The 14,587-nt window shown below is 38.1% G+C and overlaps 1 protein-coding gene across 2 annotated transcripts in view; it reads right to left on the bottom strand.

Moving 5' to 3' along the window:
- The window catches only part of KCNAB1 (potassium voltage-gated channel subfamily A regulatory beta subunit 1), a 490,100-nt gene that overhangs the window by 26,478 nt on the left and 449,035 nt on the right, over nucleotides 1-14,587 (bottom strand). For both annotated transcript variants that reach the window (XM_074190799.1, XM_074190800.1), the window contains one exon: nucleotides 5,145-5,230. In XM_074190799.1, the coding sequence (XP_074046900.1) occupies nucleotides 5,145-5,230 (86 nt within the window). The remainder of the gene's footprint in view (nucleotides 1-5,144; nucleotides 5,231-14,587) is intronic.

Below are 14,587 nucleotides of genomic sequence, written 5' to 3'. Positions count from 1 at the left end.
GGTCTTGTTTTAGTCAAGTTATAAATGAATAGACAATCATGGTATAGAATTAGAATTACCATTAATCTTCAAGAAGTGTTTTTTTTTCTCAATACTTGCAACCCATTGATCTTGATTTCAAGTCTCTTGCCAGAAAATCTACTTGGTTTTGTTTACTTGGATCAGGCCTGTGATTTCATTGGTCAAATGAGTTCCACATAAGCCACTTTCTTTATCCTGCAATGAGCATCTTCTGTATAGTTGATAATCTTTAAAAAAAAATACTTTAAAAAATGGCTCAGAGAAGTTCAGTGAGTTGTCCAGTCACACAGTCACTTTGCATCAGAAACTGGACTGGAATAGGTCTCTTTCTGACTCCCTAGCCAGCTCTCCTACCCCATGATACTATACTGTTTTTCAGAAATGCTCTATTCTATTGGTTTCCTCAGCAAATCCTTTTCCCATATTTATTTTGAAACTGCCTTAAAGTCCCTGAAGTCCTAAATTAGTACATTCTGAATTAATGAGGTCATATGAAATCTTTTCCAAATGTCCTTATGATGTTTTGATCTGCACACAATTTCAAAAAGTCCTTCTCTTAGAGCAATATGATAAGTCTTAAATAACCACTTGACAAGAAATTAGTAAAGGAAATTATAACCCAAATTTTCTATTACTTTCCTTTTTAAACAGTAAATTTCCTTGACATCAAATGATAGTCATTTTCATTTAAATTGTACAGCTTGCTTTTCTGTTAAAATATATAAATTCAATATCTAAGTTTCTAAGTGATCCTGTTTGACTGTCATTCTGAGCTTCCTTATGTTTGCTTTTCTTTTGGATGTGAGAGACAGGGTATCTTCTTACCCTCTCATTTTCCTTCCTATTCCCCTTATCCTCAACAATAGAGAAAAAAGAAAAAAAAGAAAAAACAACAAACTATTATAAGACACATATGTAGCAAAGCAAAACACATTAGTCATATTCAAAAGCAGTTATGACTTATTTTGTATTGTGAGCCCATTTCCACTGTGCCCATAAGTGGAGAGCATCATTATTCTCATCAGCCTCTAGGATCATGGTTAATGTTCTTAAATCTTTCAAAGTTTTGCTTTTCCTTTTATAGTTATCACTGATCTCCTGGTTCTGATCAGTTCAAGTAAATCTTCCCAGATTTCTTTGAAACTATTCCTTTTGTCCTCTCTTATGGCAAATACTATTGGTTTTCCATGAAATTATTATTTATGTCTATGAGGCTTATTTAAAGACTCCCCAGGTCAAGATTCAGTTCTTGTTCCTAATGGGTTAAGTCTAAATGAGTTCTAATCCTCCCTCTTCCATAAGTGAATCTGAGCAATTAAATCTCTTCTTTTTAATTCTCTCTTTGTTACCTTATCTCTAAATCAGGACAGGAACTGAACAATCTCTGAGGTTTCTCTCAAAGGTTTATATTACATGAAATTCTTATAAATTGGGCACATTTTGCATTGTTCTGTGTTAGGAACCAAATCCCAACTTCACAATGGAAAGTCCAATTCCTAATGATTCCTTTGTTTCCTTAGTAATGAAAATTGATAAGTGGTGCCCTATTGCTAGTGATTTCCTTATATAAATTTAGATAGAACTACCTTTTTCACATAAGCTGATATTCTTGCTTCCAGTCATTGAAGTTTTTGCCAGCGCATGAGATCCTTGTATTTGAATTCTACTTAAGTAAACTACTTATAATTCTCTATAAAAGTGTTTTTGATTGGTATTTTTCAAATATAAATTCTTAAGAGTCTGAAGGTTATATAGCACCTTTGACCTAGAACTGGAAAAGACATCAGCAGTTTTCTTGTCTGTCTCATTTTATGTTTTAGGAAACTGAAGTCTGATGTTTATTTTATAACAGGACTATTATGGTAATGTTTTTCATGACTATACCTGTTTAATCTATATGAAATAACTTGATTTCTCAGTGAGGGGGAATAGAGTAGGAGGAAGGAAGAGAATTCAGAATTCAAGGTTTTAAAAGTGAATGTTGAAACTTATTTTTGCATGCACAGTGGGGGGAAGAAAAAAAGAAATGGAAGTCTGGACTGGAGAAGGGCAAGTCATTTCAATTTCTAGTGTCACAAAGGGAGCAAGAATCAGCAGCAGGATTAAAACCAAGTTGTTTGTTTCCAGAGCCATTCTTCTTCTCATTGTAGCACACTTTTGAAAGTCTAAAGTTTATTTTGGGGAAATCCAAAGAAGGAGCTTTTCTTGACAAATGGAATAGCATGTAGGTGATGAGGGTTTAAGAGAGACCCCCATAATCTGTAATAAAAGGGCAGTTCAAAAGTTAAAAAAAAAAAAAAGGATGGTAATGGAAGAGAGTAGAACCTCCTCTTCAGCCATGATCTAGTCACAATAAATACTTTTTTTTTTTGTCTTTCATTTCTGAAGAAGACCATAACATCAGGGAGGTGATGCCATGACAAGCCTATGAATTGGATTTTGAGTGAGGGGTGCTGTGCTACGACACAAGCCTCACTTTCTCCTTCAGAGCTATCTGGATCTGGTGGTCAGATAGGAATCAGGATGATGGGAGATGGCCTTGGATGTGAGGCAGTCAGGATTAAGTGACTTGCCCAAGGTCACACAGCTATTACCTGTCAGAGGCTGGATTTGAACATATCCTCCTGATTCCAGGACCAATAGTCTATCCACTGTGCCACCTAGCTGCCCTCACAATAAATAACACCATGACTCAATTGTCTTACCTTTCTGCCATCATTGGGTCCAACCTTGTGGGAGATACTGTATGTTGATACTTGAAGAGTTATGATTATTGTTTGAGATTGTACTCCTAGCTACCGATACTCTTTCCAACAGAAACTAAGATAGTATCTTGAAGGAATAGAATCTTTTGAAGAGAATCTTTTTAACTCTCCTTTAGAGAGTTTACTTTCAAAGCTGAGAGATTGTTTCAAGAGAGAAGGACTAAAGGAGAACTTCTTTATTTGAGAGACATCATTAGATGACATCTTTAAGAGGGAATGAAGAGACTTTTCCTAGAAAACTGAGTTTAATTCTTATCTTGAGATGAAACATTGTGAAGAGAATGCTTAAGATGAATTTTGGATTGCCATCTTGATGGAGACTCATGGTAGGACCATGTTTACAGCCAGCGGTCATAGTTGATGGTTAGAACCACGAATTAATACATTGTGGACAGTTTTGATAGATCTTTGTCTTATTTGTTAGATTGTTAATAGATTAAATAGCCAATAATATTAATGATGTTATTTTAAGCTGGAATTCAAATACAAGGATCTCATGTGCTGGCAAAATTTTCAATAACTGGAAGGCAAGAATTTCAGCTTATGTGAAGAAGGTAGTTCTATCTAAATTTACATAACGGAATCACTAGCAATAGGGCACCACTTTTCAATTTTCGTTACTAAGAGTATAAAGGAATCATTAGGAATTGGACTTTCCATTGTGAAGTTGGGGTTTGGTTCCTTATACAGTGTGTTTCTGAGAATTTGTAAGATTTTGTTTACTGTCAATCTGATTGGAAATATAGAATTACCAATAATTGGCCCAAAACATCAAGGCCATTTACCTAGATGAGAAGTCTTTACAGCTAACCATCTGACTAGAAGAAAACATCATCTAGAGGGGAAAAAAGGATTATAGCCTTAAAGGCCACCCAGTGCAAATTCCTCATTTTACAGATAAGTAACTGAGGTCCAGTGAGGTGAAAAACTTGACCAAGGTCAACCACAAAGGCCATAAATGGCAGAACTAGTATCTGAACCTAGGAGCCTTTGACCTTAGCTCCAGTATTCTTTCCTAATGTATGAAGCCAGACTTGTCAAGCCATAAACAAGGAGACAACAGAAAACAAACTTTGTGCATAACTTCTGGGGATTCTTCTATCCCCACAAGACTCTCCAGGATGCCCCCCAAATTACAATAGAATCCGTGAAGCATTCAACAGAACTGTTTCTGTTTACATCTATAAGCTACAAATGAGAGGGATATCTCTGGTATTGGTGGAAGGAGTGTCTACATGTGGAGTTCCCCACACTGAGGAATTCATAGTATGTATTATGAATAAATATGTTGTACATAGGTGAGTCCATATGTTTGTGTTTATGTTTAAGAGAGAGAGAGAAAAACAGACAGAAGTTCTGGATGAACAAATTTTGAAAACAGAGTGCAGCAAGGATCTATTATCAGCACCATATAGTCTATACTTAGGATCAGGGATCTTTTTAGATATGGATAGAAAAGCCATACCCATTCTCCATATCCTAGACAGGGTATGACTTTTGTTAAACCTGTCTTAGAGATTTGGTTGAATAGAGAGCCAAAACAAGTTTGTCAGTTTGAAGTCTAGAAGTTAACTTAGTCCAGACTAATAGCCCATAACTTTCCCTAAAACTTGTAAGATATAATTCTTTCTTTCAGGGATAACAAATACATCACTGACTAAAAATGACTACACCACTTTTTTTCCTTTCCCATGCAGTAACATTCTTAACAACATGGTTGTTATTTAATATCATAAATAATCCATAAACCCCGTGAATCCTGCTATTTCTAGTAGTAACAAGAACCATGCACCATTTAACCATAACAGATTGACTGGGCTTCCTGTGTATACCTCCCTCCTACTTTATGTCCTCTGGAATAAGGTTAGAAAAGAACTTTGCTGAATTGTGATTTAAACTTGATTTTGATGATAGAGTATTTTAATGGATAGAATGCTAGTCTTCATGTCATAAAAATCCTTTGACTCTTACTGGCTAATCCTGAACTAGTCATTGAACTCTGTATGCTTCCAGCAAGGAGCCATTCACTTACTTTGTGTTAGAGAGAATGGAGCTTTCTGTGATGGCAGAGGGAATTCCCACACCAGGAGGGTGCCCACATGCATAGAAGACACTCATAATTTCCAAATTCCCTTTCAGATTTCATAGATGATTTGCATAGGGTAATAGATTTTTTTAAAGGCAATGGTGTTGAGTGACTTGGCCAAGATCACCCAGCTAGACAATTATTAAGTGTCTGAGTTCAGATTTGAACTCAGGTCCTCCTGACTCCAAGACTGGTGCTCTATCTACTGTACAGATGTTTGTTTTTTTTAAAAAAGAAACTTGATAGCTTTTTCAAAGAAGAAGTCAAATTACCATAATCTCCATAGCACTCCATCTTGATGTACCCCAGTACATGGCCATTCCCTGGTTTATCACATGGGTCATCGCTCGGACAATTTCTATGGAAGATCAAACACATATGCACACCATGAGATTTTATTCTTAAGCAAAATGTCAGTTATTAAAGCTTCTTTTTCTTTTACCCCCACTAAAGGTCCCTTCCTGCTCTAAATCTTTGATCAAGTAATAATAAGAGTTTAAGGGAATAACATTGTTTGATGACTTGAAGGTAATCCAATAAAAAGCAATTTTTTGGCGACATAGAGTATTTAGAGATGGAAGGAACCTTAATAGAGAAACGGAGACCCACATTTATCAAGACTTCGATGATGGTGTAACAACACATCTCACTTATATAACAATGAACTATGCATAAATTTCAAAGCATAGCTTAAATAGCACCTCTGTCAGGTCCTGGACCTCCTGTAGACCCCTCCTTTTGGTCCAACCTAAAATTACTTTTATTTATTCCATATGTACTTACCTGTGTTCATGTTATTTCTCCTCAGTAGAACATAAGTTTCTTAAGTATGGGAATTGTTTTATTTTTGCTTTTATATCCCCCAACTCTTAGTAATAGGCCTGGCACATGTAGTATCCAAAGTAATATTGGCCAAATTGAATCTAATCAAATACATGATTTTAGAGTTAAAATGTATTTTCCTTACAATGACCCCATGAGGTAGGTAATGTGAGTATTATTATTTTTTACACATGTGAAAACCAGATTCCAGAGAGATTATTTCACTTGCCTACAGTCAAATACTAGTATAAATGTTAGAACCGGGACTACTACCCAGAACTGGGGCACAGAGCAACTTGGTCAAAGTCAACCGGCTGTTAGTCATAAAATCAAGACTTAAATTTAGATCTTTTGACTCCAGTCCAGAATCTTCTATGTATGTTCTCTGAGGTCCCTTCCAGCTCTAAAATCCTGAGATTCTATGATCCCATATACTCTAAACAAATTTATTCAATTAGATGATGAATAGACAGTGAAGCAGAAGCTTGAATGGATGCGAAGCCAGTTTGGTGGTAAGAGGACTCGGATTGCCATTCTGCCTCTTCCACTTAGTATCCATGGGCAACTTCCATTTTCTCTCTAGAGTGTGGGCTCCTCATCCATACAATGGAAGAGTTAAATGAGATGATCTCTAAGGTTTCTTTAACCCTGGATCCCGAGAACCTTCCTGAGGGAGAATTTAAAATTCCTTTAATCTCTTCCTCCTTGATGCCACTTGTCCACTTACAAATTTACTGAAGGTTTCTCTAAATATATGTTCATAGTTTTGTTATGAACCTTCCATAATTCCTGAATATACCATTAAATAGTAGGAAATAAAATTAGTAACAGGCACTTTAGAAAGGAAAGAATTTAGGATCAATATTTAGAACTGAAAAGAAACTTAGAATTCCTCCTAGATCAATTTCTGCCATTTTCAGATGAGGAAGCTAAGGCTCATATCCATTATATCTTTTTAAATGGGTGAAATCATTGATCATAGAAACCACTTCTTTGGTCCATTGATGTAGTCATACTGTGGCTATCTAGCATACTAGCTATTCAGATATGACTATGATTTAATGACATCTTTACAAATGAACCAAACTTTGCTTTAAAACTTTCTAGTAATCGATTTCATTGGGAATTGTATGATATATGGTCCAGGTTGGCCTGGACCTGCTGATAACCATGCTCCATGAGTGGGAAAATGAGTTGACTTCCTAAAATTTTTTAGTGGAGCTAAGCATAAGACAACCAGCCATGTGTGGTAGACTCCTGCAGGACTGGAGGCCTTGGGGAGTCTCATTTTTAATTTGGCCACAAGTCACAAACTGGGTTGGAATTCTTTTTCAAAGTAGGTCAAGTGAAGCAAGCTCCCATGAACTGCTAAGGGTTGGAGATTCAATTAATCAACAAACACTGAGGTTTTAAATAGATAGTTACCGAAATGAATTTAATTTATTACATACCTCTTGGGTACATGACAAGGGATGGTTTAGCATGAAGGATAGAAGACCAGCCTTGGAGTCAGGAAGAACTGCATTCAAATTTTGCCTCTGGCTATGTGACCTTGGGCAAGTTCATAGGACCCTGGAGGCTCACCTAATTCAATTCTCCCCCCAAAGTTACAGATAAAGAAACCAAGTCCCAAATAAGTTCAGCAAATTGCCCAAGGTTACATAGATTTTAAGTGTGAGAGGCAGCATTTGAATCTCATTGTACAGAAGGAAAACTGAGGCTTATTGAGGGATTGTCCCTAATCACATAGCTCATACTCTCAGGATTTGAATTCCTGCCTCTTGATATCTGGGGAACAACTCTCTGCTCCACATTGTGGAGTCTTTTCTTAGAAACCCATTTTTAAAAAGAAAAAAGTTACTGAGATGCTACACAGTAATGTAATTCCCATATTTAAACATCTCTTTTCCTGTTGATAGTTCACAGCAGGAGTGCAATATAGGGAGTGGAGGATGGGTTGGGGGGTGAAAAGCATGGTGCAGTGGAAAGAACATTGAGGTATGGAGTCAGATGGCATGGTCTAGAATCTCTCCTCTAAGGCTTAACTACCTATGTTAGCTTAGACAAGAAACTTAACTATCCCGTGCTTCAGCTTACTCATTTGTGAAATGAGGGAGATGGACTAAATGATCTTTGAGGACACTTTAGCTTTAGATCTATGGTTCCATGAACTGACTTCTCATTCAGACTCTGTCATCTCCTCTCTCTGGGCCTCAGTGTCATGATCAATGGCTTTTATATAGATATTTAAGTTATTTGTAGAGAACTTTGAAAAACATCTCATTCTATCCTTACAACAAGCCAGGGAAGTAGAGGCTATTGTTATTATTCCCATTTTAGAGATGAGAAAACTGAGACTGAGAGAGTTTGAGTGATTTGTCCAGAGTCTCATAGCTAGACAATGTCTGAGGTCAAATTTGAGCCCAGGTTTTCCTGCTTTAGGAGACATGTGCTTTCCAAAGGTCCAAACTCAACAGCTTGGACCACTTGGTTCCCTATTACCTAGTTGCCTTCCCTCGATCTAAGAGATCACACCATTTTTTCCCCTTTTCTAAACCTGGGGCCAAAAATATGCTGGGATTGGGGGGTAGGAAAGTTAGGAGCCACTGAAGCTCAATATCCCTCAGTTTATAGATGAAATCTTTGAACCTTGGACAGGTGGTATGTTCAAGGTCACATGGATAAGTGACTGAACCAGGTTTTCTTTTCCAAATCCAGCTTCCTGCTCCAAGTCTAATTCTTTCCACTCTAACACGTTGCATCTCTGAGAACAGAGATGCTATCATTTAGAAGCTGGAGATTCCCATCCATGAGAAATGAACTCTCTTGGGAGGTACTCTGTGTGAATAGTAGTTAGTGGCCCAGTGGATAGAGCACCACCCCCTGGAGTCAGGAAGATCTGAATTCAAATTTGGACTCAAAGATGCTTGATACTTAAAAGTTGTGTGACCTTGAGCAAGTCACTTAATCCTGGCTGCCCCAGGGCCATCATCAATAGTCCTGATTCATATCTGGTCACTGGGACCTAGATGGCTCTGGGGGGAGAAAGTGAGGTTGATGACTTAGAAAACTCAAATCCAATCCTCACTCAAATCCAATTCATGTGCTTGTCATGGCATCACCATGATGAAGGATGAAGATCATCAAGAGGACTTGAAGTCCTAAGTTCAGATCCTGCCTCAGGTAATTCCTAATTGTGAGACCCTAGACAAGCTCTCTGACCTCTCTCTAAGCCTCAGCTTCCTTATTTGGGGTTTTTGTGAAGAGGTTTTGTTGTGAGGATCAAATGATAATTATTTCAAGTGCTTTATAAGCCTTGAAGGTCTACAAGGACACCAAGTATGATCATAGGGGGATTCCTTTTCTGGTAAGGGTTGGACTAGAAGACCACTAGGGTCCCATTCAATCATGTAAGCCTGTGAATGTGGGCATTTTGTGACATTTCACAGCAAATTTCATGGTGTAATTTTGCTGTTGTTTAAGTCAAAAATTTTCTACATGCTCTAATCACTGAGGCCACAAGAGTGCAGCATTGCTAGAAGAAAAGAAAATCACAGCCCAACACAATATCCTTTAAAAAATAACATTCAGATTCTAAGGCTCAGGATTGAAACGTTCCTAAAAGGTTATTTAGTCCATTCGTTTATCTTAAAAAAAAAAAAGAAATATTCAGTGATCAACTTATAGAGATGAGAAGGTAGATGGATTTTCCCCCCAAAAAACCTTAGAGAAGATAGGTTTCAGTTTCTCTGTAAGAGAAAGGAGTTGAACCAAGATTGTTAAAGGCCCTCCAAATTTGGATCTTTGAATTGTCAAATTCCAAAATTTAAAGGATCTTCATCAATCTCAACACTTGACTTTCATGAGAAACAACATACTCTACCAGATTTAAAAACTTTTATCTGCTCTAAATCCCTGGTACCTCTGAACTATACATAGTATGTTTGAAGTGGACAATGGGGTCTACTGGAGAGAGTCCTGGACCTAGAACCAGGAAGACTTGGGTATGAAGCCGATACCTAGGAGCTAGATGACCCTTGGCAATAATGATAACATCAACAATTATTAGCATTTATGAGGTTTATAAAGGTTAATATGATTTGATCAAATGATGAAACCTCTCTTAGGCTCAGTTTCCTCATCTGTATAATGGGAATAAGAGTAGCATGCACAGTTCTGCCTTGTAAGAACCAAATGTGGGGGTGGCTATGTGGCTGGAGCGGCGAGGTGGCACAGTGGATAGAGCACTGGCCCTGGAGTCAGGAGTATCTGGGTTCAAATCTGGCCTCAGACACTTAATAATTACCCAGCTGTGGTGCCTTGGGCAAGCCACTTAACCCCATTTCCCTTGCAAAAACTTAAAAAAAAAAAAAAAAAAAAAAGAACCAAATGTGATTCTTCCCCCTTGCCCTGAGCTGTGGTTCTTACCAAAAAAACAACTTGCATTTACTTCACATATATTTTATGAATTTTGTTTATAAGAATTATTTACAATAACTGTATATGTTTATATGTATGCACACATATAACTTATATGTTGTACCAGTGTTATCCCTCAATATAATGTTAGCTTCTCGAGGGCAAAGTCTATTTGATTTTTGTCTTTGTATCTCCCACACCTATTGGGAAGTAGGTGCTTAATAAATACTTATTTTTTGCTTGCATGATAATATATAATGGGTCCCCTAAACTTTCAATGACTATTTCTACCATTATCTTTATGTTATGGATCGGTTTTTCAAGGCAAATGGGGTTTTAAGTGGCTTGCCCAAGGCCACACAGCTAGGTAATTATTAAGTGTCTGAGGCCAGATTTGAACCCAGGTACTCCTGACTCCAGGGCCAGTGCTCTATCCACTGTGCCACCTAGCTGTCCCTATGCTATGAATCTTTAGGGGAAACCATAGGAAGGTCCCCTGATTGTGGATGACCTTGGGACAGTCTTGGAGTATTTATCACAGATGAAAGACCTCCCTGGCACCTTTTCCTCTGCTTTCTCCAGTTTGTTTTCAGGGAGACAATGATAGTAATAATTTTTACTTCATTCTTCCAATGGGACTACTTGGCAGTCATTTCTCTGCACCTTGTATTCCCTGGAGGAGTCAGGAGTCTAGTTTCATAGGATTACAGACTTTTAAACTAGAAAGGGCCCTAGAGATTATCCAATATAACCCTTTCATTTTCTCTATGATGCATCCAAGGCCCAGAAAAGTTTTGCATTTCCCCAAATCCTACATGAGGCACTGAAAGTGATATGTAAAAATGTGTACTGTTGTTGTAAGTCATGTCCAACATTTTCTAATCCCATTTGGGGCTTTCTGGGCAGAGATACTAGAGTGGTTTGCTATTCTGTTACCAGCTCATTTTACAGATGAGGAAACTGAGTCAAAGAGGGTTAAATAATTTGCCCAGAGTCATACAACTAGTAAGTATCTGAGGCCAGATTTAAACTCAGGAAGAAGATGAAACTTCCTGACTGCAAGACCAGTGCTCTATCTACCCCAAATTGGCGGGGAGGGGGGGGTTAGTGTACTGTTAATCATCCTAAACAAGAGAGACATTAAGGGGTAGACCCAGAATTAATTCTCACCTCATACACATCTGAACAAGTCATGGTAACCTTCCACTGCCCCAAATAATTCTCTAAGACCCTAAATTGCAGCCCATGTGTTTTGCAAGAGGGAGTTTCCATATTGGTTGGCTTCTCTAACCCAATGCAATAGGACTGGTAAAAAGCCAGATTCTTAACAAAGGCTTGTCTTGACCCTGGAGAACCACAAAGCTGCCATGCTTCCTCTGCCATCTTGACCCTCCCTTCCTTTGTTGTGTCTCCTTTCTCACCACCTACTTTCCTTAACTTCCCCTAACTCATCCCTCTGTTGAGGCTCTTTCACTTGTTGCTTTTGTTGAGTTCTCTGAAGCATTTGACATGATTTCTCACTTTTTGTTGACATTTTCTTCTCCTCTGACTCCTTGGGTCAGTCATGGACTGGTTAGATCCCATTTCTCACCCCTTCTTTTCTGGTTTCTCATTTAGCCCTTTATTCTCCAGGTTCTATCCTTGACTGGCTTCCTTCTTGCTTATATTCATATTTTCCAAGGGCAATCTACCTTATCAACTCCTATGGTGACTACAATTACCTCTGTGCTGATAACTCACAGACCATTTACTTCTGGCCCAGAAGCTTAGGATCCATTCCCACCTTTCTACCTGTGTGTTCTTACTGGATGCTTCAGACTTAATATGTATTATTATTATTATCATCATATTATCTACATTTGCCATATCTGTTCTGCCACCTTCTAATAGCTAGACACTTTAAGGTTAACAAAGAAGTTTATATTTCTCATTTTATCTTCACAACAACTTTAGGAGGCCTGCATTGTTATCATCCCATTTTATAAATGAGGAAAGAGAGGTCAAGTGACTTACCCTGAGTCGTACAAGTTTGTAGGTACGCAGGATTTGAACTCAGGTCTTTATAACTACAGACTCAGTGTTCTATCCACCTCAGTTCTAGTCTTGGTTCTGACATTACTTACTGTGTGACCTTGGGTAAATTTACCTCCCTTTTCTGAGCCCTAACTCAGTTGATTACATGCTGCCCTTCCCTCTCTTGAATCTCTGCCTCTGAACATTGCCCAGATGCTCACCTACCTCCATTCCTGTCTCCTTGTTCAAAGAAAAGTCTCTGAAAACTTTCATGTTTTTAAGAATTCAAAAAATTCCTCAATGCATTAGAGGGGAGAAAGCATGGGTAGTGGGTCACTGGATCACCCCAACTAGACAGATTGAGCCAGTGGAGTAGAAACAACCTTGGATTTTGATATCAGGAGATTATATATATATATATATATATATAGCCTAACCCATTGTGACTCTAGGAAAATTAATTGAATTCTCTGGATATTAATTTCATCCTCCATAAAATGAAGGTTGTGAGACCTTAGATTTTGAGCTGGAAAGGACCTGGGAGGTCATTTATTCTAGAGATGTCAAACTAGAGGCCTAAGAGCCACAAGAGAACTGTAAAACTCCCAAGTACCTCCTGAACCAGATTAAAATGTAATTGGAAATCTTAAACAAAATAAGTCAAAACATGGTAGGTGGATATAATATTGTGGTTTTTCTAAGTCAATCCCCGGCCCTCAGGGATCCATTTCTATCTGAGTTTGACAGTATGGTTCTTGGTCACCATTCTCATTTTACATGGGAGGAAATTGAAGAGCAGAGAAGGGAAGGAAGTATGGTCGAGCTGAGAGTTGAAACTTTGTCTTCTGATTTCCAAATCCTGCCCTCTTTCCACCGCACAAACTACCTCACAAAGATGGTGTGACGGTTGTAATTGGGAACTAACTGCATGTTGTTTGGCTTTAAAAACCCAACCAAAACAAAGCAGGATTAGGTTATGACTAAAAGCCTTCAAGCTCCAAACCCGTAGACTCCCTGTATATGCAAACTGGCCACTTTTATCTTTATAAGATTCAGAGGTACTTTTTAGTTGATGATTATCACCTGAAATTTTACAAGAAGCAGAGAGTTTCTCTATGGGGACACAATCATAGAATCAAAGAATCTCAGGAAACAAAAAAAACCCAAACAAAACCTCAGAAGAAAATTGAAAAAAAGAACCCCTCAGAGTCTTGGATTTGGAAGGAATTTCCTTTTTGGAAAAAAAGAAACCCAGAACCTTCTCCTTCTGAGTCAATTTCCCTAGCTTTTACTTAGACTGGCAGAATGTGACTCAATGTTCCTGCCTACTTCTTTTAAGGGTCAATCAAGGATAACCTTTGGAGGGTTTTAAAAATTACTAGAGTCTATGAATCCCCATATGGAATACTACTCAGTGATTTTCAGCCATCCAGACTTAATTGACTTTTAGAAAAGGGTCATTTACTAAGATGCTATAGCTGTCACAAAGCATTCCCCCTAAAAGTTTTTGAAATACTCTCCCACTGCACACACAAATTCCCTGGGGAGAGTGAGTTCAGGCTTAGAGATCACAAATAGTCAAAGGGTAACTCAAGACTCCTAGTCGATGGAAGTTCTGTTTTCCCTCTGTGGTATTCTAATAAAATCACCATTCTGCTCAAAGTATCCCCGTGAATTTCTAAAAGGAAATGATTGTGGAGATTGTGTAGAAGGGCAATAACTCAGCTGGTCTCCGAAGATTGGTGACCTTATACATTCCCCAAACTGGTTTTCCTCACTGTGTCTGGGTCCTGATCCAGCTTTTAGCCACTGAAGGGATGTCCAAGTCTTCAAACTTGTCAAGGTTCACTGGATTACCTTTGCTTAAGCAGGTCAGGGAGACTGAATCAGAATGACTGTCTTCAACCAACAAGGACACATTTGCTCTGATATGTTATTGCTTCATTCAATTTGTGCGAAGTTCTCTTCTCTCAGACAATTAGCTTGAAGAGAGGTGTTCTAGGAATTGTTGATATCAAGTTTATACCTTTGTTTGACGAATAGATTCTCTAATCCAAAGGGACATTCTTCCTCAATAAAGATATCAAAGTGCACAGAATCTTATTAACCATGTTTATTAGTTCTGATGGATGCTGGGCATCATCTTACACAGTGACTATGCATACTATGTATGGCTCTACAGAGATATCACCTGCTACCTCCCAAAGTAGCTTGTTAGACTTTTGGATGACTGCCAGAGTTGGGAAATTTTCCTTTACATGCCTAAAATGGAACCTTTGACACTTGCACCAATTTAGTTCTAGTTGTGTCTTCTGGAGCCAAGAAGAGCAATCTAATCCAGTCCTTCCAATACTTGTAGACAGCCCCTCTCTTTCTATACTTCTGTCTCTCCACTCCTTGATTTTCCTCTTCTTCAAGCTAATTATCCCAGCTCCTTCAAAACTGATATTCACTACATATT

The sequence above is a fragment of the Macrotis lagotis genome, chromosome 6, assembly GCF_037893015.1.
Source record: "Macrotis lagotis isolate mMagLag1 chromosome 6, bilby.v1.9.chrom.fasta, whole genome shotgun sequence".
Classification (NCBI taxonomy): Eukaryota; Metazoa; Chordata; class Mammalia; order Peramelemorphia; family Peramelidae; genus Macrotis; species Macrotis lagotis.
Note: the sequence above shows the minus strand (reverse complement) of the source record. Positions and strands in the feature narration are given on the sequence as shown.